The sequence below is a fragment of the Montipora capricornis genome, chromosome 3 (assembly GCF_036669925.1).
Source record: "Montipora capricornis isolate CH-2021 chromosome 3, ASM3666992v2, whole genome shotgun sequence".
In the NCBI taxonomy this organism is placed as follows: domain Eukaryota; kingdom Metazoa; phylum Cnidaria; class Anthozoa; order Scleractinia; family Acroporidae; genus Montipora; species Montipora capricornis.
Window position 1 is genome coordinate 57,280,410 of NC_090885.1, and position 26,057 is coordinate 57,306,466.

At 40.3% G+C, this 26,057-nt stretch overlaps 1 protein-coding gene and 1 pseudogene across 1 annotated transcript; one reads left to right on the forward strand and one right to left on the reverse strand.

Moving 5' to 3' along the window:
• Positions 1 to 26,057, forward strand: part of LOC138040632 (PAN2-PAN3 deadenylation complex catalytic subunit PAN2-like) — an 89,030-nt pseudogene that overhangs the window by 49,656 nt on the left and 13,317 nt on the right.
• Positions 7,690 to 9,312, reverse strand: LOC138042518 (uncharacterized). The gene has a single exon (XM_068888429.1). It carries the CDS (start codon positions 9,310 to 9,312, stop codon positions 7,690 to 7,692), a length of 1,623 nt encoding a protein of 540 aa, XP_068744530.1.

Sequence of the window (26,057 nt, forward strand, 5' to 3'; positions counted from 1 at the left end):
ATAAGGTTGTCTTTGTTATTTGAATGACAATTCAATTGTTTCAGGTTTGAAAATTCAGTCGGAAACTCATGACAGCACTGAAGATGCCAACAGAGCTTTACAACTTTACAGAAAATACGAAGAGTTATCAGCCAGAGGGGAGTTCAAAAACGTTTTAAGACAAGTGTACGAGCACGGTAGAAAATCCGGTTGGAAGATAGGAGACAGCTCTTTAGACTGATTGAAGAAGATTTGCAAACACTCGGATGATGGAGAAAATCTCTCCAGCATATCTTGAGTTTGACTGTAAAGGGAACCTCCACTTCGACAAAAAAAAAACTTTAAATCACAGGAAATAACCGTTACAGTCAAGTCAGTCTAAAGTATTTTCAAAGAAATTGTGTGTATCCGAAATAAATAAGGTTTATAATTGCCTATTTTTGTTTTGAAATGTTGCGGACGCCGCCATCTTGAATAAGTGTGACGTGTTACGGTTGCCCTATTGTTATTAGACAAAAGCTCTTTGTGTAAGAGCAATAGGGCAACCGTAACACGTCACAATTATTCAAAATGGCTGCGCCCGCGAAATTTGTAAATGAAAATAAGCGATTTTAAAATTCACTTTTCTTGATATAAACACTGTTTTAACACTGCAAGAGTGGAGGCTCCCTTGAAAGAACAGCTAAACCTTCAAGTTTTCACCTGGACACAAAGGAAAGCCTGGTACTTAGAAATGGCCGGAAAGTGCGCACACTGCATGAATGCTTCAATGTCATAGGCCAATATAAACCAGCGTGAGCTCAGGATAAATTAGCCTGGAGGAATGGATTTGCCTCCAAAGAAAATTCTAACAACGGAGAGTCTATTATCGTGGTAAAGTCGCGCGTAGAAATCGTCGAAGCCCCAAGAAAATTGAAAGCCTTTCCTTCCTCTTTTCTTTGCGGCTTCTCTGTTCGTATCATGGCTTGCGGCCGATATTTTGACGCGCGCAAACGACCTCGTCCGCTGCGCGAGCAAGGCGTTCGTTTTTTTTTCCGTCCTATGCGTTTAGCCTTAGTTGAGTTTTCGCGATTCGCGTAAGCGTTAAGAAACATGAGCATCAAGCCTTCCTGGCTTTTTATCATCCAATTGTTTTCTGCGCTTCGGTATGTCTATGCATATATCATCAACACCAGGCGTAAACCCGATAAGACGCTGCGTTATACGGTGTACTTTATGAAAGATACAACCATTTCAATCAAATGTAAACTAAGTCTTACGTGAACGCCAGTGACTTTAGCCCACCTATAGAAAACGCATCTTGTCATTCTCTTCTTGAAATTTCGGTTTTAATAACGAGGTGTGAACATCAATAAAAGTGTCAGTGGTTTGACCGACGACGGAGCTAGTGAAAGACGTGGATACATTTTTCATTGGACGTAATGATAATCTTCATTTAAGAGGTAAGTCATTTGGTACTGGTGTACTAAGCTGGAACACAAACAAAACCAAATTATCTCAATCAAATCAAATGTTGGTTTTTGAGGAGAGGGGGAAATCGGATTACCTGGAGAAAAACCTTTCGGAACAGAATCGAGATTCACCAACTCAACCCACACATGAGGTGGTCTTCGAGCAAACGGTGTGTTTGAACTTGAGCGTTCAAGCTCAAATACACCGTCTGCACGCCGGCACCATACGAGGTTGAGTCCGGGATTCGAACCCAAGACACATTTCCCTCCCCGTCCACAAACAGAAGTTTTTTAAAGTCCTTCTATGACCAGAAAATCAATTCTTCTTTTCCTTTTGATTTCAAAATTGTGTTAACTAAACACCAAGTGACGCACGTTTTAAGCCCTGATTTAAAAAAGACGTGTACACCTGTTTATTTTAACTGGAATTTCATTAGTTCCTTCACTTTAAATTGATTGTCCGCCATTACTAATGTGAAGTCTTCAGAGAGCTGGATCGAGGACAAAATGACGCCCAAGACTCAATCGTTTAAGAATGCAATGCGTGCGCAAACGGCTGAATTAATAAGTGACACAGGAGGTTTGGGCTTTCAGACTTTTAAACTCGTGTTTTGTATATATAGTAAGCCGCGTTCCGCGATGAATTTTTTTTAAGGGGAGTGGCACTTCACTACAGAAAAAGATAATGGTTGGTAAGGAAGCTTTTTAGTCAAGAGCCCTGAAAAAGGTTGCATGGATGGTTCTGTGAACTAACTTTTTCAATGGAAATCTGACATCGCTTCAATCGGAAGGCGCATGCGCAACTAGTCCCATTCCTCTGGGAACTGGTATTTTGACAAGTGTATCAAAGGAGGGCCTTATGCATGACGTCATATTTTATGGAGAAATAATTTCTTTTAAAATCCATGCTACAGATTTTGTGTTAGAATGTTCTCATACTGTATTGGGAGGAATGGCGATGGAATCCCCAAGCAGTGTCGTTGCTAAGCGGGTCATGTGAGCGTTCTGGGTCTGATTGCCACTTACAGGTTTTTTTTCACGATTTGTTGTTGTCATCTACGTACATAACCGATTATACGTATAATATACAGTCTTTCATCTCCCCGAGAAGGTAGGAGAGATGAAAGACTCTGGGATCGTAAAATCCGAGTAACGAAGACATAAATCCTTTTTTATATACTTGATTTATTTTCCCGTTTTTGGTTCCTATATTGGAGGGAATGGCGTTGGAATTCCCAAACAGTGCTTTCTAAAGCCCTGGCCAAACGAGAGAGAAGTTGACGAGGGCTGAAACTCTCGCTCTCGTTTGGCCAGTAATTCATGTAGACTACGCTGTTCAAGTGACGCATACTCTTAAGTTAACTTGAAGTTACAACCGTCATGTTTATGCTCATAACAAAAAAAACGGCTGCTTTGAAGAGCACATTGTATCTCCCCTCGTTTCGTTAAAAACTGAATTAATTTTCCGCAACCCCGCACCTCACTTGTTTTCACACAACCACTTATATATTGCAAAGTATCATTTCTCTATTAGAGATGATTAGTGAAAAGATCTGGGAGACACTGTCACCGTCACACTTCTTTCCTCGCATGCGAAATGTTCACTTCCGGTTGCCGTCCGCGTCTCAAAAACCTCGTGTGCTTTGAAGCTCCCTAGTTTGGCGGTGTCACTTGGAATACCACAGGAAGACTACGTTTTAAATTCAACACAGCTTCGGTTTAGTCGTAGTCGCATATATTAATTTCCTACGCACTTGTTCTTTTGAGAAAATTTGAGCCCTGTTGGCTTGGGTTACTATTAGGAGAGATGAACAAGAACAACCCTGTTATTTACTTTTTTGCCTTTTTTTTCGATTTCATCCCAGTAGTTTACACAACTCATTTCTATCATTTCAATGGCATTGCCTTTGTTTAAAGGGGCAGTGACATCAGTGCATCAATTAAGACCAAAAAATAATGCTATAGTTTTGTTACCAATAACCATTGAAGTGCACTGAAGCTATTCTTTGTCATTGGATAACGCTGAACGCGCTCGCTAATTGGCTACTCAAACTCCGGTTATCCTTTGATATTCACCTCCGAGCAATTCGCGCGGAATTTGCGCCCGAAAATGTTATCTTTGCAGGAATAAATGATTTAAATCATCTTTTTGTGCTATTTATATTTAGTATATAATAAAAACAGCTATTTGCCTCAGTGTCGGTGGCTAGTGGTGATATCTACCTTACCTGAATAGTCGTTAATTGTTTGCGGCCAAGGATGGAGAGAATGGAAATGGACTGAAACTTGAAAAAACTGGCCAGTTTTTTTCAAGTGTGGGGACGATGTCTTCAGAAAGTCGCCAAGAATTAAATACGAATATCTCTTTGTGCCATAAATACGTTCCATATCTTCTCAGTGGGTTGTCAGGAATGTTGTACTTGTGAGCTAAAGTACTAATTTAGATTTTTACCCCGTTTTGATATAAAGACAGCAAATTTAGCGTGGCAGTGCCCCTTTAACGACAAACAAGCAAACTGTCGGTTTGCCAGGTGAACGCTGTTAGAAGGTGTCTTATTGTCTTAACTTCACGATCTTTTTTTCTCTTTTCGTAGTGGACCGCTTTTATCTGACTGGCCGGAGGAAAATATGGTGTTTGGAGACAGGTATGGGCAATTATAGGACATATCACTTCACTTCAGATAAATGTGACCTACTTTAGGTCCTGTATTACAAGACATGTGTGAGACGTATAAAAACCAAGGCACAGGCCTGTTTTAAAAGATCACATATGAAAGCTTTATCATTCATTACGTTCTGGGGATATATGAGAAGCCCACTAGTCATTAAAAATATTTGTGAACTGCGTGCAACCATTCCGGAGCAATCTGGTAATGCCCCTTTCCCAGAAATTGTTGTTAAAGCATCATAACGATCTCAGAAAAGAACTTTAAATTAAACGATTACCTTTTTTAACCACAATTGCTTGAAGTCTCGCAATCTGGTTGGCTAATTTGCTATTGTCGGTAAGAGCCTAGACAACGTTGCTCGTGTCAACTAATAGCCAATCAGAAAAGCTCATTTGGGAATGAACCAATCACATTGCGAGAAAGTTATAGACAACGCTTGCTCTTTCTTTGCGTCACGATCTGGGTCACGCTCTGAATTAGGCTGCGCCTCGTGAGTCCACAATATTTGACCACTGTGATGACGAATATCGTTGTCGATAAGAGTACAGACAACGCAGGACCACATTCGATTTGTTAAATGACCGTATGTTGGATCTGAATAGCACATATGTTTGTTAAATTATGATAAATTCTGAACTTTCGGACATTTACCTTTTCGTATTAATAACTAAAACACGTCTCAAATTGCCAAAAGTTTGCATAAGTACGCAAAGCCTATCGTTTCAAGTGAAGATCCTTATGTGGTTCAAAAGGGGTGCCTTTTTGTTATTTGTTTTTTTGTTTGTTTTGTAGCAAAAGAGGTGTAACAAGGCCCGATTTTCGTGATATGAGAAAAAGTCAATTATCTGAATTAAGAACATCATGCACAGGTATTGAAACAAGTCCCTGCATATCTATTAACAGACCAACTCCCGCGATCGATCCCGAGATTCTCCGTACCATGATTGTAAGGCATTTTATTGGTTATGCACCGAATCCAGGTACAAGAAAACGAAACCAGGTATTTGACGCCTTTAATTCAGTACGGATATGCAATGCCGAGAATACATACCTCTTACTAACTGAGTTTGAAGTCCGTACCGTAAGCTACGGACCGAGTTTTGAACGGGAAAAAAACGAGGATCCCTAACTCACAGTACGGGCCAAGAAAACGAGGTTAGTAAGATATTTGCTATATCTCTGAGGTAATCAGGAGAGCGAGAAAGGGAACAAGTTTAAGTCAAGCGGAAGGTTCAACTGCCTCAACGATTGCGCGTCAAAATCCAAAAAACGAACAAATCTTCTCTGCCTCGCCAGAGAATGTTTTATCAAAAATTCAAATTTAGCGGGCAGTACTGCCTACTGCCGGCCTTACTCCACTAAACCATCCAATCACAGCGCGCGTATCTGAGAGATAAAATAAAAGCGGTAATCAGACGTAGTTTGACACCTCTTTGCTGTAAAGAGTAATGAATGGAACGTATTAGAGATCCAGTGTCATACGAATTTATGAAAAGGAAAATACTGTACCAGACTCGCCCATGAACCGAGGTATGGCATGACAGTGCTCAGTATTTGATCAGAGTATAGCATGGTTGAACTCGTTATTATCGACCTTTGAAGGGGCAGTGTTATGCTAAATTTGCTATTTTTAGGTCAAAACTGGGCAAAAATCTACATTAGTACTTTAGCTCACGCGCACAACGTTCCTGACAACCCACTGACAAGAAATGACATATATTTATTGCACAAAGAGCTATTTTTGGCGACTTTCTGTGGACACCATCTCCAAACTTGAAAAACAAGTTTCAATCCATTTCCATCCTCTCAATCCATGGATGCAAAGAATACCTTCCAAAGAATAGATTCAGTGCACTTTAACTCTTATTGGCAACAAAAATCCACCATTATTTTTTGGTCTCGATTGATGCAAAGACGTATTTTAGTGTTTCGAAGTTTGACTGAAATATCGTGACACTGCTCCTTTAAAAAGCTGCAAGTTTACAAGAGCAACAACATGTGTAAGCCCAAAAAACACATTCAGGCGCGTTTAATGATTGTGACGTAGGGTCCTACAGAAGGTACTGTGAACGAAATGATATATGAAAGGAATCATATATTGGACTGTGGATATGAAATCAAGTGAAGCTATGATCGTCGCAGTTATGAACGCAATTATAGCAATTGCGTAGAGAAGCCTGAAAAATTCAGGACTTCAATTAACGGAGTTTGAACCTGTGACCTCGCGATGCCGGTGCAACGCTCTAACCAGCTGAGCTATGAAGCCACTGATGTTGGGAGCTAGTTATTTGTGGGTTCAAATGTTCCCTCACTCTGGTCAGTTGACCAACTCCCAACATCAGTGGCTTCAGGAGCTCAGTTGGTTAGAGCGTCGCACCGGCATCGCGAGGTCACGGGTTCAAACCCCGTTGAAGTTCTGAATTTTTCCGGCTTCTCTACGCAATTGCTAAAACTGACCGACTGAGCTGCCTCCTACGTCTGTCTCTAAAAGACAGGAGACGGGAATAGGCGATATAAATACTCATTAATCGTATTCGGCTAAATATTTCAACATTGTTGGCCACCTGTTTCTTGTTGACCCGTGACAATCAATATTGGAATAAAAAGTGTTGGCCTTGATCTACTACTTGACACTTATTACACACAGGCGAAGCACGCGAATCAACAATTGCGCAAGATTCTAACTTCTCGTGCCCAGTCTCTCTCCCGTCTAAAAATAGAATACAACCAGACAAAAAGTCCTCTACAATGTATTTAGCACCCAAATCAAAACCCAAGAAATTAAAATAAATATTCGAATTCTTTCAATGCTAAACGCGCAAACGAGGAAAAGAAACAATCAAAATCTTCCAAAAAAGACTGCAGCCCCATTAGTGATCTGACCAGTACTCGCGATCTTCAAGTAACTCAAGAGAAAAATCTGCCTTTGCAATGAGGATTGCAAGTGGGTTAGACCTTCATTGACATGTCTTTCTGGTGGTCTCACGTGACCACTGGCCAATTGTTCTGGGCCCGAACTTTATCTTTCCATTTTTAAATTAAATGGTGGCGATAAAGGAAACCTACATGGTCCTTCTTGAGATCGAATTCGACTCTCAGTCAACAAAACATCACATTTTCTTGAGGAATTAAGCCCTTGATTCATGTAGTTATAAGGTGTTTGTGTAATAATGGTCAGATCGCTGGGAAATTGAGGGTCGAGAGATATTAGCTGCGATGAGCTACTCGATTTCTTTTGTCACAGTTGGTGTCAATGGCCATGGATCACCGAAGAGCTACAGAAAACTAGTGACAGTCAGGCCATTGAAGTAGAGTGATTCGAGTCAGGCGATGATAGTTCATCCCACGCACTGCATGCTAGGAGTGAAATCCGGACTGAGGGGATGGCAGCTTCCACGTGTCTCCTAGGTTACAGGACTGCAGCCGTATCCGAGCTAATTTCGCAAAGTTACACCGCTAGGTTTAACTTATGTTAGTAATACTCAGCATTTTTTTATATTCCAGGCATCATCGATAAATACACATCTGTGTTCATTTAGCTACTTAAAGATTAACCATCTCGTTCCTAATACAAGTCGGTCATGATTATCTTAAGAAAATGGCATTTTGCAAGAACCTTGATGCAAAGAATCCTTAAATCGCGCCTGGCCAACAGTGAGAAAAAGTGGACTCGCCCAAGCAGCTAATGGTAAAACGTTCAACACAGCAACGAGAATGTGTCTCCTCCATTCCTTTCTCCAAACTGCCATGACGGCCAAATTCTGATATCGCGTTTCGATCACCAAGGATATACTTGTGAAAAGCCACTCGATCACTAATGGCACTGCAGTCAACTTGGCAAAAGATACCAACAATAACCAAAAGGAGGTGTTCTCATAAATGAATTGATACAAATGGAAGAATCCATTGATAGAGACAATTGCGGACGACTCATAGAGCATGCTCATAATAGCGATATCCGCTGTTATTCTCTCGGTACGCGGAGTTCTGTAACGACCCCAAGGAGCTGAGGTTCGTTTCAAGATTCGTTGGCATATGTGATCGATGACAACAACTGCGCTTCGTTCTATGACTTCGGCAGCGCCGTGAATTATTCCAAGATAAGCGATGTCTTTTAAGTTGCCCAGATCCACCTGCAGAACCCGGAATGTAACCGCTGATGCACCGTACAATGGCGCCATCATAACGTAGGAATAAGCTGGATGTGTAATTCTCCAAAGTCTCTGAACACAAATACGAGATGTTGTCTTGAAAACAACCGCAATGAGCGGAGAAAAGAGAGCGATAATCAGTTTGCCGTTTTCGTTTTGTTTCTTATACGCAGGAAAAATATATGCAGAAGTGATGATACCCGCCGTAAAAGGCAAACAATAAATGGCGGAAAAAAGCATGAAAACAGTGCGTTTTTGTCGCCTTGAGTGAAAGCAGAGATGATTTGTTAACAAATAGTTGTGGCCAAAAATACCCATGATAAAGAGAATGTCATGAGGGATGGCTTTTTCGTCGGAAAGCGGGAAAGATAGGATTCCTAGGGCTTGTAAAGTTACTCGATACAGTGAATCCAAGGAAAACATGAACATGCAACATAGAAAGAGCTTTCTCTTGACTCCTGACAGTTGATATGGACGGAAAAGAACCAGAGCAAGTACAAACACCCAAATATCCAAAAAAATGAAAAAGATGGATTGATAAATAAGCTGCATCCATTGTAACTTTAGCGAAATTGAGTTCTTCGGTTGAAAATAACAGTTGAGGTAAGTTTTATAGACAAGATAAGAGACCATTGTGAACAACATACCAATAGCGATGGCTGAGAGAAGCGAAATCGAAGCACCGATGACCGTTGCCTTACAGACCGTTCGCAAAGCGGATGGTCTAAGCTGCTTCCAGGACATTGCTCCATGGAGATCCGCTTCCTGCTTTTCGTTTTGTTCTGCGATATTTGTGGGGGAACAAGCGTCTAAAAAGACCGCCTTACGTCTACAGGATGCTGGTAAAAAATCATCCACCGTCCCTTCTTTGTTGCTGTATTCCTGATAAATAATCTTGTCCACTGGTTGAGCGTACCATTCTCGGCCTGTATTCTGCAAAAGGCTGTATTCTAGAGTTTCCTGACTATGTTCAGAATCCTTTGGGCTGTATTGTTCGGATACACTACGCGTAAAGCTAAAGATTATGTGTCCGAACACTTCGATGCATGTGCGTCCAGCCATTTTGTAGTTGTTTCAAGAAAAGTTTAATCGTGCAGTATTACAAAAAACTGACTTCTCTGCCTTCTGTCCAAGTAAAATTTGTTTACTCGACAATCTTATCTCGAATATAACTATCTCTTATCCAAGACCGTTATTTATTAATCCGAATTACTTCCGCCCACGTGCATCTCTTTCGCTTACGTAGAGGTTCGAGACTGTTGTTGAAATATTCAGGAGTTTTTCTGTTATTCCAGGTTACTTTTGTTTCAAGAATACTGAAACACTGCAAATGGGACGCTCAAACGTATTGATAATTGAAAAAAAGACGACAAAAAAAAAAGGTTAACTCTATCAAAACATCAACAATAAAAGCGCACACAGCCTGCATCGTCGCGTGCTTTCATCTATTTCGCGGTGTCTGGATACCACGATGATGCACGACGCTCGAGTTTTTGATATATTACATCCATCTCTCGTCTTGCGCAACTTATCTTATATCATGGCGCTGGACAACTAGAACATCCTTACTACATTGGCCAAACCCGGTATACTGTTTTATCGTATTGTTTAAGAATTGGGCGAGTTGCGACATAGTTAGATCTGTTAAAGTGTATTTCCGGTTGACTGTTTAATAGCTACTCATATTTTCGTCAAAACTCCGGCGATGCGTTGATTAAACTCTCGGCCGACCCGAAAGAAAGACATTTCTAAAATCCGTAGAGTAACAGCCCAGTAGAGACGCATCGAATGAATCGGGCTGGGCACATTGAAACAATGTTATGAGCAGGTCGTCATGGTCATGACCTCGTGATATGATTAAATCAAAACTAAGAATCAATGCCTGGTTTTGACTCGTTTTTAGAAAAATGTTTTAAGAAAAATTAGCATAGATAGGAAGGTTTGAAACGCGCTCGGTTTGAAACCAGTGTGCTTTTTTTATCCTATTGAAATCACAGTACGGTCCACAAGCCCTCTTAAAATCATAGGAAGGTTTGAACCGCGTTCGGTTTGGAACCAGTGTGCTTTTTTTATCCTATTGATTTTCTTCTTTCTCTTTGCTGATGACATTAAATTGCTATATGCCAATGAAAATCCAAAATCTCGCGAGATAACGGTCAACAGCGAACTACTTAAAGGGAAAGTACGGTCCAGAAAGAGTTTCTCTAAAGTACTAGAACTTTTCCCCGGGAATTTGAAAATAATCCCGGTTTTGTCCAGTTCCCTGTTAAAATGTGACAAGAGCACTTTGAAGCTGCTTCTTTCGTGACTTGGAGAGCACATGTTTTACGGCTTGCCTGTTACCGAGATCGCAAATCTACGACGTGTACAGAGTGCGGTCGCAAGGCTGTTGACTGGATCAAAGCGAATAGAACATGTGATGCCTAACTAAAAAATCTCCACTGGTTATCCGTTGACCAAAGAATAAAGTTTAAGATCGCTCTTCTTGTCTACAAAGCACTAAATGGCATCTCTCCCAGCTACATATACCATATACCATATACTCCTGCACATAGACTGAGATCATGCAATAAAGCGGCCTTCTTAAGATCCCAACATGAAGAACATCCAGTTTTGGTGATCGAATGTTCAGCGTTGCAGCCGCAAAATTATGGAACAGTTTTCCTGACAATATAAAACTTAACAACAGTTCCTTTGATGACTTCAAAAGAAGTTTAAAAACTCATTATTTTAAATTACCCTTTTGATTTCTATATTTTTATATTTTTTGATTTTATAAATAAAAATTATTTTTTTTTATTTTAAACCTGTATTGTAAAAAGCATTGAGACCTGCGTGACATGCGTTTTTTAAGAAATAAAGTATTATTATTATTATTATTATTATTATTATTGTTACTATTATTATTATTATTATTATTATTATTATTATTATTATTATTATTATTATTATTATTATTATCTTGGATATGGCTTGTTATGACGTAGCAATAGTCAACAAACGTGTTGGACCTTACCAAGTTCTTCGTTCCCCGATCTCTTTCTCAACGTTGTGTGACCTTTCTGCTCCAAGAAATTCAAATGTAGGATGAACTGCTGTAAACGGTTTTGTTGTTCAATAGGTAGTAGGCCAAGTAGCCCACAGATGCGACAGAAACTTAAGTCACTAAATACTTGTAGATCCTCTGATCAATCAAACTAGGCGGCAAAAATAAGCCAGAGCAAATGCAAACAAGACAACAATCTTGAACAATCGAAACAGAAATATTCCACTAGCGTTCCTTCTTTTTAATTCACTTTCTTACTTCTGCGACAGCCGTCTTTGATGCTTCAGCAAACGTATTTGTTTGCTTTCACTCGGGGAAGCATTTGGAATAAGACGACGAAACCTTCAGTTTTTTTCTCAAGACATATAGCAAGGCTTTTTCAGGGTAACAATTACCGCTGTTGGGGTTTGTTTTGATCTGCCCAAGTACGCTTTCGAGGGAGATGAAACTAGACACATGTCTAGACTTGAGAACACATAAAGAAATTTTAAAAAACCGAAGCTTCCACCGGAAAATGACAATTAAAAGAAAAATTGGCCATCGAAAATAAAACGTGGATGGACTCCTCAAACCTGAAAACCCGACTGCTACCGGTATATTGTTTGTTCGGATCTGTCATCTTACCAAGGAGGACTTCAAGCGGGATTTTCAGGTATATGAATATTGGTCTTGGTGACGTTCGCTTAATACTAAAATCACAGCCAACCAGTCCCAAATATCATTATCTTGGAGCCAGAAAACTGAATTAAGCAATATATAGACGACTTTCAGTGTTTTGCGCTTTTCCAGGCAGTAAAATAAAAAACTTGACTTGAAATGTAGTTAAATTATATTAGCTTTATAGATCCACTTCAACGTCTCGTAGAAGACCACGGTAGACAGATTAAACTCGATTTCCAGGCGTTTATTTCACAGCAATGAGCGCGGGATAGCACTGCAAACTCTCTTTCGCTTTGTAAAACTCGTGCATATAACTTACATATAAACCCTGCTTAACGACCACGAGGTAAATCTATTCTGATGGTGGAGCCAATATCAATACAATTTACCCTCTGGATTAAGATTCAAGTCTACAAAGTATCACTCTTCCTGCCTGTTTACATCAAGTACATCTAGCTAACCGGTGAAATCCTTGACTGTTGTACGTCATAGCCTCGTTTGCATACACAAAAACAAAGATGGAGGATTTCAATTTAAAATTGCCTATTTTTGAAGCATTATTGTTGGCTATTTAGTCCAAATGAGTGGTCAAGTGTGACAATACAGGTAAAGAACTTTCGATACAAAGAGACTTTTCCAAGGCCGTACTTCAGATTGGCTCTATGCTGCTAATAAGCTGACGTTAACAAGTAAAACTATGCAATCTTTCGTGCAGCCCACCCCACCCACAATGCTGTAAACATGCACCCATAGTTTTTTCAGACTTTCAACATTGTAGTGGGTGCCCGGGGGGGAGGGGGGGGGGGAGGGGGAGTGGGAACTGCAAAAATATGGCACTGGTTTTGAAAGGAATGCTGAAGTCATCAGTAATCACAAGTTTTGCATAGCTGTCCCAAGAAATTTGGTGTACGGTTTTTTGGGTTACTTAGGGTGCCCGTAAACTTCCTGGATTCAGCTGTACAATCCCGCATTTAAGTGCCCCCAACAAAATGCTGCTCCATATCATCCAACATGGAATGCTAAGAGACAGTTTTGAGTGGCTAACACTGTGACGAGCTTTAGTCAAGATGATGGAATGTGTAGCAATGGAGCTGAGACGCGAACCGCGGATCGAAGCCATCCTCCGGACAGCAACTCTGCGTTTGCGCTTGCGCGCTTTACTCGCTTTCCGATCCCGGAAACAATGTTAAAACTGATCTTACATGAAGGTGTTTTCCGAGCAAGTTAACCAGTATTCTGAACCCATTCTCTAATACCCCCTCTCAATTGAACAAATAAGTCCTGCGTACTTGGCCAAACAGTTGCATGACTTGCACAATTGCCAACTCAAAAGAAGGGCTTTCTAATTTAGTATTTCACTTGAGATTTCGCATGCAAAGGGACGCAACATTGTTGGGTGTTACATGCTGCGTCCCTTTGCTCATCCTGTTGCGTGTTGTTGGGAGTTGTTGCGCGAAATTTGAAACTGGTCAAACGTTTGAGCCAACAACTCCCGACGTTTCTTTTGCTCCTTGATCGCCGAAGCCTAGCGCAACAATGTTGTTCCGTTTGCACAGTTCTTCCAACATTGTTGGGGCCACGCACACACATTAGATATGATCTCCATTGAGATAGTAGCGCATTAATATGTTGAAGAAGCATGTCGGCAGCCTAACTTTGTAAGTTTACAAAGTCTTATGGGTCGTTTCCTTCCCATAATACACTGCACGTTTTTACATTGTTTGGAGTTGTTACATCCGCTTGCACAGCACTACCAACACCATCCAACATCTGCCTGAGCTACTTCTCTTAACACGAAGACATAATGTCGTTTTCACCAATGTTATCTAAAAAGTGCTGTATCTTGTAAATTCAGGTGTTGAAGACTTCGATTTCAAGCATTACAATAGGACATCATTCGCTGGCTTGGAAACTCACATTCTTAATGCTTACTGCAATGCTATGCTACAGGAATACTTAACAAACAAGTATCAACCAAATTGTTCCACAATGATTGAAGTGTTCTTCCCAATTTACGTATATATCAGGCTTCTACTACATTCCAACCCATAGCCAAGTGGATACCAGTTATTTCCGTTGTTCGGCAAAAAGATGCAGAGGATAATAGTAGCTGCGTCTCGTTCCCATTGGCCTTCTCACCCCTGTCGACGTCTTCACCCTAACTTTTAACTTTTTCATTCCTTATCCAACCTACTCATCCTTGATGACTTCCCCCCATTCCTCATTTCGCTGCCATTTTCATTCCTCATCAAAAATTGGAACAACTGATACCTTGTGTGTCTTACTCCTCAACAGGCCATTTCCATTCTGCCTCCTAAACGCAAAGTTTTTCTTATGATCAGTCGTTTTCTTTCATGTGTTAAGTAGAAGTAATTACTATGACAAACACTTCGCATTTAGACTCGCTTTGAAGAGGAGGCAGACATGAACTCCGAAATGGACTATTTTATTCATGGTGGGAAAAATATTTCAACGGGTTCGCCTTGACGCACAAGCCTGATACTTTGTCTATCCATAGTTTTGCAGCAGCAAGAAACTTGCGAGCAAAACTGTGATGATTACGACGGTCATTTCATCTTTCTTCGGCCGTTTTATGAATTCATTCGTAGTACAGTCTTCCAATGCATTTCTTCTCTTCCTTCTAGCTGCTGTATTTTGTGGAACCTGTCAGGGTGGGTTTTCAGAATCACTTGTGTCACCGTGAGTTTTGCTTGGCCTGTGAACTCGGCTTCCTGTTTCATATGCTGGATTTGTCCTCTGGTCAAACTTGCCAGGTATGCGGCGGCCTTACGGAGATGGCTGGAACCGAAGTCTCACAGAACGATTGTTGTTAGTTTCGTAGCAAGTACGAACTGCGTTTTATCTAGTGAAAACAAATCACAAACTTATGAAATACGTGCAACACGTTTGCCTTTCGGCTAGTGCTGACAAGCAACGCCTTGCCGATTTCTACTGCAAATTATGGCAAGAAGGGAATTCGAGATACAATATGCTCGTTGCCTTTTTTGTCCCCAGAGCTCAAGATTCTCAATGAAGCCCAAGGTTAGGTTTAAGGGCCATGGCCAAGTTATCACACGGCCAACGAAAGAAAACGTGCGTTATCACAAGTAGGATTTTACAAGAATCGAATAACAAATTGTGTGCCTTTTGTCTCGGAAGGCGAACTCTTCGTGGTTAAACATGGTTTAACTGCTATCAAAGTTTTCTCTGCTAGCGAAGGTCTTTTTTTCTTTTGCGTTCGCATGGCTGACGAGAACGGGAAAAGAGACTTCTGCCAAGGGTCGAAACTCATTGTGTTGAGCATGCGCGTCGGTTACTTAGCGACCGAATCCTCACGTGATACTTCATGTTGTGTGGGCTCACTTAAAAACAGCAGAATTACTGTAAAGGAACGTGCGGGAGACAGCGGGTTCAAGTCACATTCAGCAAACATTTTGGAGCATGCGGTTTGAAGAGTGCCGTCCAAGATTGTGGACGGTCGTTGGATCAAAGTGACTTTCGACCAATGGCAGAGCTCTCTTTTCCCGTACTCGTTAGCCCAGCGAACGCTAAAGAAAAAGAGACGTCTGGAGAAACACAATGTTTTGTACTCTGGTCGCGTCCGTGATAAGCATCAGATGAGCAACTTTTTCTTCACACATATTGTAGCAATACCCTTCTATTAACGCGCGTTGCCAATTTATTGTTTTGTTCTTTTCAACAGGCTAACAATCCCAGAGGCAGCAGCGCTTGGTTTGGTTGTGAACGACGTAGATGAGTCATTTGGAACCGCTAACTTTCCTCGTTTGATTCAGAGCTGGTTTAGATTTGCTCTTCAACAGATGCTTTAGGTAACAAAATTTTAGTTTCTAAAGAAACTGTGGTACTGCGTCGGTGGGAGATTGAAACAGAAATTGATTTTATCAAACGAGTTGATAAAGGTCGAATAACCACCGTGAAAGATTTGGAAAGCTGACGTTTCGAGCGTAAGCCCATTCGCTCCGACGACGGGCTAACGCTCGAAACGTCAGCTTTCCAAATCTTTCACGGTGGTTATTCGACCTTTATCAACTCGTTTGATAAAATCAATTTCAGATGCATCAGGTAGTCTCATTGCTTTATAACTTGGAAGCCAATTGCTGTGGTCACATTTTCCAATTAAATGAAATAGAGGCAATTCATGATATGCCCATACCCCTACTCCCTCCCCACTCTCCCGTCCACAAACTTTAGAACTCCGCATTCGGGGAAGGCACTATTTTCTCTACTCTTTGAATACGTTTTGGACTCTTAGCGTCCATTTTCTCGTTCAACTATCTACCATTTGACGTCCTGATCCAAGAGGAGTAATAACTATGACCATTGTGAATTGCACATGTTGTTACAAATGGTGAGTGTAGCACCCTCTTTTCCATTATATAAAGACCCCGAACGCATGACCGATAGGGATTTTGAACCTAAGCCCTAGAAAAGCAGTCCAACGCTAGTGAAGTTCTTTGGACAAGGCAGGTCACGTTTCAAATCGAAATTCTTGTTTGCATTTTTGGCAGTTTTTCCTTTTAATTCTATAGGATACCCTTGAACCACCAATAACCACAGAAGCTGCTGACCCACAAAACCCGTAAGCATTTTATTTGAATCAGTTTTAATTTGTTGTGCTGCGAGACAGTAAGGTTTAGATTGTGTTGTGTTGGACTTTGTGTCATCGTCGGTTGAGGTCTTCCGGAGTCTTATTGATTAGATGTGCTTCGGCACAATCGTAAAGTCTACGGATAAACTTCGGCCATTTTTTCTTTCACGTAGAAATTCAACCAAAAAATGTTTAAAAATTCATGGGAAATATAATGTCCTTTAAGATAAGGATATTTTTTGGCTGGGTGCATTTCACGAAAAATACACACCGGGTATGTATTTTTCGTTAAATACACCTTTACCATCTTTCACAATCTAGCCAATTTTTGTCATTCTCACGTTCCATCCAGAAAATTCATTTACTAGCACTTCTTCCTAGCGTTTTTTTTTTCCGTCACGACAACACTTCACGTCGTATTTTTTGGTGTACAGATGCGTGATACCAGATGCGTAACGTTTCGTGATGTAAGGCTACTTCCACTTCAAAAACACTCAGTGATCCATAGTTTACACAATGCTGTTAAAAAGTCACGAATTGTAAAAAGCCACGGAATGACAGTTTACTGGCGTCAAACAGGTTTAATTTAGAAACTTTCTTCTTCTTCATATCATCTATTAGGACATTCCAAGTTCACTCTGGCTCTTTATGAAAGCAAGTGCAAGTCCGGTATCACTCTTATTAAAATCAGTTCTTATTGTCATGAAAAGTACATCTAATTACAAGGATAAGGACACGAGGCTGCTGCAGCGACGGGAGCGGTGGTACTTACACCACCACCGAAAGGCTAACCAGTTTGAAATCGGTGCTAAAACTTGAATAGTCCAGAATCATGACAACATACCAACACGTTGTGCTGTCTCTATCTGATGCCGAGGAATCGTTTTTGTTTACTCACTCCAGTGAGGGCTGGGAATATTTGTTGTGTAAAACGGAAGAAAATGTCGCGTGAGGTTTCTGCGGTTGTTGTCTCATGTTATCCATTATCTTTATATCTCCCGCTCACCATGTATGTCTCAGGAAATCCAATCTGTCCTCATTTAGAAAACGAATGTGTGATTTCTAATGGTAATAGGACTGAGTGGAGTCCAATTTGGTCTGTAATCATACGAGTGATTAACAAAATCGGATGACTGCGTAGCGGGAGTCCGATTTGTTTAATCCTTACAGACCGAATTGGACTACACGAAGTCCTTTTACCAATTAATCATAACCATTACAATTTCCAAGAAAAAAAATTAATGCGTTCCTTTTTCACTGTCTTATGTTACAAATTTGTCCATTTTGGAAAGTCCCCAGTTTGGTTGGTGGTTGTTGCTATGGTTATTGTGATAAAATCTGCGATTGGTGGATTGAGCTGAGTGCACTTTATATGATTGGCTGATGTAACTTTATATGATTGGCCGAATTTATACTAGAGCCGAATTATCCGTCTAGACGGATAATCCGTCAGACGGATAATTCGTCTAAGTCTCAAGTGTATTAAGGCTTGACCAGCCTAATTATTATGCATATTTTTATTTGAAGGGAAGGCATTTGTCCCGGACCTATGAAACTTGGCAGGCAGTTAGTTATCGGTATTGTTATAACTTTTCCAAAATATCCCGTACCACATTCTTGTCACGTGACCCGAAATCAACTTATAACAGTTATATTTTTTACTCAAAAATGGGGAACATTCAGCTACATTATATCAATCTTGTTTCTTGATTATTCGATGACCCCTTCTAAGGGCTTTGTCATGCCGCCTTTTAATCATGTCCACATGTTAAGAGCAATGAACAATTGAGGAAAATAGGTCACGTGACATGATAAACATCCAAATATCTTAAAAGGTAAATACGGAGTACCACATTAAAAGGCGGCATTCGATACGCACAGTTGTACTAAACGTGTTAATGCCAAACGTTTTCAAAATTTTGAAATAAAAATGTTCCCCATTTTTGAATAAAGGATATAAACGTTATAAGTTGTTTTAGGGTCACGTGACCAAAATGCGATGCAAAATATTTTGGCGAATCAATAACAGCACCGATAAAAAACTTTCTGCTAATGTTTATAGACATTGGACAAACGCTTTACTTCAAATAAAAATATGCATAATAATTAGATTGGTCAAGCCTTAATACACTTGAGGTATAAATCAGAAGACAAATTTTGACGAGTATTTTGTCTACGTATACGTTACACGTTTCGCCATCTTGAAATAGGCATCCCAGGAAACCCTGCGAAAATATAGAAACTAGTTCCTCTCATGTGGAAACTTCGTCAAAAAACCGTCTACGTTTCCGCCTAGATATAAATTTAGAGACGGATGATCCGTCTAAGACGATTTATCCGTCTGTTAGCACGTCTTGAAGACGTGCTAACAGACGAATCAGCCTCAGACGAATTTTGCTCCATAATTCGTCCTCGTACCGAATTTATACTTAGACGAATTATCCGTTTCGTCTCTAGTTTAAATTCGGCCATTGGCTGATGTAACTGTCCGATTTCAGGTATCCGATTACAGCCAACTGTCCGATTTCAACCCTACACAGTAATTAGTGAAAAATAAAGTAGTTATTGCACCAATCAAAGAGAATTGTAATGGTTATGATTAATCTCGTTACCTAGTAATTCAATGTAAATTACAAAAAGACAGTTCTGTAATTTTGACCCACAGTATTAAATAGGGTAACAGTTGAATTGTGTCAAGTTTGTGAGAATATACACGTGGCGTGAACACCATGGTTTTTTTGTGCATTCTTTTTTCTTGTGCCTAGCCCTCCGAAAACATATCAATCCTCCATTGTCCATCGTTTATTTGGCTCGGACGTTGAACTGCTTATCCGCTGCCGCTGCGGCAAAGAAACAAAAAGAGAATCGACCACGTTGCTCTTCAATTTGGAATACCCTGAAATGCCCGCAGGTGAGCTTGTGGTTTCTATGCCTGAATAGGGAATTTCCCAAAAAACTGACCAGCGCTCTTAAAGAGTGTGAGACACGCTTCTTTATTTACGTTGGTGCCGTTACGCACTTAATTAGTGAGGCAAGAAATTTGGATTCCTAACAATAACGGTACCTATTACACCTTAAAAGCTAACCGTTTTGAAATCGGTGCTTAGAGAAAACATTAAAACGATTTATTTTTCAGGCTGAAATAAATATTTTTCGTCTCAGTCCTGTATATGATACCAAAAAGTTGGAGGGTGTAAAGTTCATGTACGTACGTGACGTATGTGTACCACTTCATTTATGTTCTCAGTCACACACGTCAAATACGTCAAAATATATTAGTTCTAAAAATAGAAAGATACGGAAAAGGGTTAACTCAAGGGTACATTACGTATGGAAGCTCCAAATAATGCATGGGCTCCTTGTTGCAGATCATTGTTTCACCGTAGCTGAAACAACCCAAACCTTTACTAATGCTAACATTAGGCTTAAACAATATGCTTTAGATAATGTTTAAGCCCAAGCTTAGCATTTTTGTAAAGGTTTGGGTTGTTCATTTATGGCAAAACAATGGCCTGCAACCTGCACTTTGCACCTTCCGACCAAAAAGTTCCCTTGCAAGTACATCGGTGCCATATTAAATTTTGTAAAACTTTATTAGTAAAGTGTCGAATACGGAAAACTTTCAAAGGCACTGTAATGTCCATTTAAGTTCTGTGTGTTGATTATAGATAAAACACAGCAAGTTCCAATTAGCTTTGAGTCCGTTTTGTTGTCGTGCATGTGTCAAGAGCAGAGTATGCAGGCTTGGTGTGAACAATGCTCCAGATATCAACCGACAGTAAGTGAGAAAATACTGCATGGGAAACATTTGTTTACAAATTTTGCATCATTAGCATAACCTTATCCTTTTCTCATCGGTCCCCGAAGAATCAGCACAGAACTTGAGCCCGATGTAACTGAAGAATGTGTGAGTTCCTTAGAGTGAGTTAAAGGTTGTCGGACAGAGGTTAGAGTTTATACTTCTTATCCCAGGGAACTAAAAAACCTAAGCATTTGTGGTTGCAGTTAGAAAGGTAGCACTTTCTCCTCGGTAATTTTGAGATCCTGAGTGTTTGTCCAGCCGAGGTTCAAACCCTCTGTTGTGAATTGTGTTAATGATCTCATTGAATTTCTTGATACAAACTTACATCAAGCTCACTCTCGATATAATTTCTCCATTACTCGCTCTTTCGACTCGAACCCACGTGTGTAAAAGGATCTCCTTTTTGTCTCTTGTTAGCTGTTAGTAAATATTAACAGCGTCACACCCATATTACGTTATCACATTCTCGACACCTCGACCTCTTCTACATGGCGGTCCAATCCTCGACCAACTGTGCCACTGCCTAGTGTGTCTGTGGGCTGTTTAATGACAATATTCAGATTGTTTTCGCAATTTGATGCGACGTTGTTTTCAATCGTGTTACAACCTTACCTTTCATGCAGTCAAACGAACGCTTTCTAAGGAACTTGTAAACCAAACTATGCCATATCTTTTTCCCCAAAGATGCAAACTCGGAAGGTCAAGAAACTCCCAGATATCTTAGTGTTTAATTGTGGCATGGAAAACGCAAAGGAACTGGAGTTTTGGAAAACACAACAACAGGTTTGAATATTTCATGTCAATTTTGCAATTATTCTCTCCACGACATTGCTGCAACGCTGTAATGGCAATGGTTAGGCCATCCCCTTTTTCTTCTCCGTTTTTTTGTCCGTTTCTTCTCCGTTTAGCGTCGTCCGCGATATGGATTTTGGGTTCACGTCTTGTTGTTTTTGTGGCTCCACAGCTATGATGCTGGGGTACCAGGTCTCCAATTCCGAGAATGCTTATGATTTTTTTTTAGGTTTTTTTTTTTTTTCAATCCGACCTACCGACCCAATATCAGGAAACGCATTCGACGGTAAACGACCAAAAAAAAGGGGGATGGCCTTAGCCCTTGTGACAGACGTACGTGACGGTGTTTTTGGTGGTTGCTTTCTCCACCCAGATAATTATGGAGTTTAAGAAACCACGATGGCTACGGCGACGAAAACGTCACTTCAAACTAGTAGTTTAAGCTCCTCTAAGTGTTTCACGATGTTTCCGTCTTGTTTATGTTGTACAATATGGATGAACTATGCTTCAACCAGATTGGTATGTACGGATTTGAAGCAAAGAGAGAGAAGGAAAGATTCACTGTTGTTTCAGTTCCACGTTGTCGTTAAAACCCGAAAAGTGGTCATTTTACGTTGTTCTTTTGACGAGTACTGGAGAGAAATGTACAAAAATACGTGCCGCACGTGCAGCACGATCGTTTTTTCCTCTTTTAACCAATAATATTACTGCTTTTTGGCGTTGCCGTTGCCGTAGCCGTCGTCGTTTATTAGGGATTTTAAGCAAAGACGACGACTACGGCAACGCTACAAAGCGAGTATATTATTAGTTAAACTAGGAAAAATACTCGCGCTGCACGTGCAACACAAATTTCCGTGCATTTTCCTGCCGTCACAGTCCACAAAACAACAACGTGAAATCCCCAAATTTGGGTTTTGTCGACAACGTGAGCATATGACAATGAAACAGTCATTTTCTGTTGTGACTTTAAAACCGTTCGTACCTATCCAGTTACGGGATAGTTCGCCTGTATTGTACAAGGTGAACAAGACGGAATAATTGCGATATACTTGCGATAGCGATAAGTTATATTTTGGACTGACTTTTTTGTTGCCGTAGCCGTCGTCTTTGCTTCAACTCCCTATGAGGGAACTTTAGGATGAGAAGGAGTACGAGTTTTGACTGCCCGGTTTTAGCGAAAATTCTTAGAAGATTCTTAACCCGCGGCCGGACGATTATTGCTGGTAACCTAACCTTTTTTGATGATCAAAAAATGCTAAATCTGCTACCGTGTTGTTGACTTGTTTTGACACAACGACATTCTTGCAAAACCTCGTACTAAAATGACCGTCACGACGGTATCAGGTTTTTCCCGCTGCGTTGTTCATTGAGAAAATCTCGTTCTCGTTGTCGTTCTCGTCCTAGAATCTAAAGCTCTCTATTTACGAAACGGCGACTGCTACGACTACGGCATCGCCACAAAACAATATCATTGTTTAGGTAGGTAGGTAGGTAATATCATTGGTTAAAAGAGCGTAAATAATCGTGCTGCACGCGCAGCACGGATTTTAGCAAGTATCTTACTGGCTGGCCAAACGCACGCAACATTCTCAACATTTTCAACGCAACATGTCAATTTTTATGTGCCTCAGGCCCCTGGCGGGCAACAAATGGACCTAGTGCAACAATGTTGCGTAAACGTGGCCAAGAGAAGATGTGATAAGAAAGTGAATCCTCCATATGTGTCCCTATTGTGATGAAAATTATTTGAAATCTATTTTTAGTTGTGATCAGTATTTCCCGCTCAGTTAGTGTGAAAGTAGATCGTGCGGTCATAGGAACTACAGATAAAAATAACCTTCGCAGCACAAGCCCGAGATTTGCTCTCTTTCTTCGTATTTATTTATTTATTTATTTAAGTGTGTAGTCTTTCTAGCGCTGGAGCACTAATTGGGCACACTGTAAACTGAAAATAAACATTTGACACAAAGTTCGCGTTATGCAATGAGGACAGGAGCCCTATATTCCTGTCACGGCGTTTTCACAGACTGATTTATTTTTAGATTGAATTTCCCGCGAATGAGACTTCCGAAGGAACCCGTTGACCGATCACAGGACACTAAGTTGACGTCATAGTGTCACAGAACCGAAACTGCTTTTGTTTTTTGCGGAAATGTTAATCTAAAAGTAGATCGATCTGTGAAAATGCTGTGGCATAGGCTTCCTGGTCATCAGTGGGTTCCTGGTGAGGGCAGAGGCTATTTAAGCAATAGAGGATTTCGTGTTTCCATACTCTCATTTAAACACAGCTATTGACCAATGAGAGTTCGCGTACTATCCTAATTATTTTATAAATTGTTATCAGTTTGTGAGAAGTGCCTATCTCCACTCCTTAGCAATGTTGCTTCTCTTTTTCTAAATTTCAAGGATCGTACTGGAAATGTTTCGGCTAAGAACTTTCTGGTTATATACAAGAATTTAAACATTATTTGTAAGTGTTACTAAATACCAGTGCTCTCTGTGGGACTATGGAAGAGACTTGGTCGGCTTACGAGGAAAATGGGAGACACAACTAACCAAACCGGCTTAAAAAACAGAAAAAGTGTAATTGTTTTGATAAACTGAGGCCTGACTCCTCTTCGCTTTTTGTTCTTGCCTCCGTCTGGAACGAAATGAGTTGAAGTTCGTAATTTCTGTGTAGGAAATTGTTTAGGTAATTACCAGAAGAATTCATTTCACTATTTTATGGTCTGAAATGTCAGCCTTATCTTTATCCTAACCTCTGAGTATCTGTCTTTTGGGTTCCTCAGTTTTAACAGTCCTTTCTTCACTGTGGATATAACGTCAAGCTCTCGTAGTGTGCTTTTGATTTCAGAAGGCTTTCGAAACAACGAAAAAAACGCTAACGAAATGCCAGTTCTACTTGGAAATAATCGTTTGCACTGTTTTTTTCAATTAGTTTATCTTGTTCAAGTCATACGATGTTAGCGAACAATCTACAACTGATCGGGTAGTAATGTTATCGGTGCTAACAGAGAAAAGGGAAGATCGACATCTGTTTTCTCACGTTTTCGTCAAAATCTTAAGTTTCCTAATATAACGTTTTGGTTAAATTGCAGGAGACAAGAGAAAATGACAAAAATTCATGCCTCAAATGCTGCATCTTTTACCTATTAAACCTAGTCAAACGCTTTAGTGAATGAAAAATACCGTTTAAATCATCTGGTCCCTCTCTCTTATAATGGAATTTGTGTTTGGTCAGTTACTAGATCCACCGCTGAAATCTGAAGATAAAACAACCATACAGTCATCAGCCAGAGCTTGCAGATATGGCAACGCTTGCACACGGGTCGATTGCAAATTCAGACACGACAGGGACGGTGCTGAAGACGGGTAAATCACAGTACTTTCCATCTTAACAGTTGACTGTGTGATAAATTCGTTAGTTGGTGTTAAAATGAAAGCAATCTTGATGTCACCTTTAATTGGTACAAATCGCGGCGCCTTACCTCTCATTCTATGTGTTCACATCAGAAAAGCAACGATGTTTGCAATCCAAAGAAGGTTTTCTTAATGTTTTTTCAAAGGCCAGGTTTCCTCGCAAAGAAATATAAAATTGCTAATCTTTGAACGGTAGGAAGAAAAGTGTTAACATTGTTAAAAGTGCACGTAAACTATTTTCCGTTGACAAAATTACTCTTTCCATCCACAGCGAAAGCATTTCCGCTTTTCAATTTGTCAAACTTGGTACGCGAAGTTTGCAAAACCAGCTGTCTTTTGGACGAACAACGGAGCTCTGCGTGGTATGGGTCTCGCCTCTCTTTGACTTAACAAACTGGTTTGCAGTGAAAACGTTCTTTTAAAAGAGGCGTGCTAAACGGTTTGTGAAGTAAAATCAGGAACAGAACGATGCCTCTCGCTAGCTCAGTTGTTGGTCAAACGACCTCCAGTTTTGCTAACTTAACTTTGCGTATCAAAACGAGAGAGGCGAGTGTTTCGTCTGGGCATCTAGACACCGAGAGTAAACAGATGTCTTGTGGATACCCGATGAAGCACGAAGCGTTAGTTTTGATATGCTGTTTATTTCACAAAAAAAAGCCGATGGTTAGGACTTTTTGTTTGTTTGATCGAATTTTCCATTACAAGAGAATTTGCTCTGGGTCCTGTGATTAAACTTGCGAAACTTGATTGCGCGCTCAAAAGGTGCTCTCCCTCTTCAAGAGAAAATTTAAGAACGCTCCCTTGGAGAAGCTAGTGTTGTGACCTTCTTACCATCCCTAGTAAGACTGATGATGGATGACTCGTAGTTTAATGCGCGCCTTCGGCACTTGATTCAAATCCTCCGTTATTGACATGAAATAACAATATAGATGATTAAAAAAATCTTATTCTTGTAATCTTGGTAAAATGTTTGTTTGTTCAGAGGTAAGGTATGAGCTTTTAGTCTTCTTGTCATATTGCTTTGAGTATTTCATTGTTTTTTTTTTTTTCCATTTCCCGTTTTTCTGCACTCTAGGCGAAGCGAGGTTGCCGACGAAGACGAAATCAAAGGGTGGATTCCATTAGCAATCAAAGCATCTTTTGACTCGACTGGATCGCTGCATATTTCCAAAATTGATCATGAGGTAGATACGTTACATGGGAACGGCCTTTTTAAGTCCGGGTTAGCATACGCTATCTTCTGTCTTTCAATTTGCAAAACTACCAAACACTGGAACTTAGAACAATCAACTTGAGTACTCTTAAGAAATCAATGTTGAATTATTACCTCGAAAGACTATTAAAGCTGCTTCGTACAACCCAGAGAACCCAAGGACATTGAAGACAATGTCACTCAAATGTAACTCTGTTCGACTACTTAATCCGCCATTTTGTTTCTTGTTGTATGTGATCCACGTCTGCTAATTGTTTTACTATTT

Bases quoted from the DNA above. Each gene is read 5' to 3' on its own strand.
- LOC138042518 (XM_068888429.1), bottom strand. From the start codon at position 9,312: ATGGCTGGACGCACATGCATCGAAGTGTTCGGACACATAATCTTTAGC.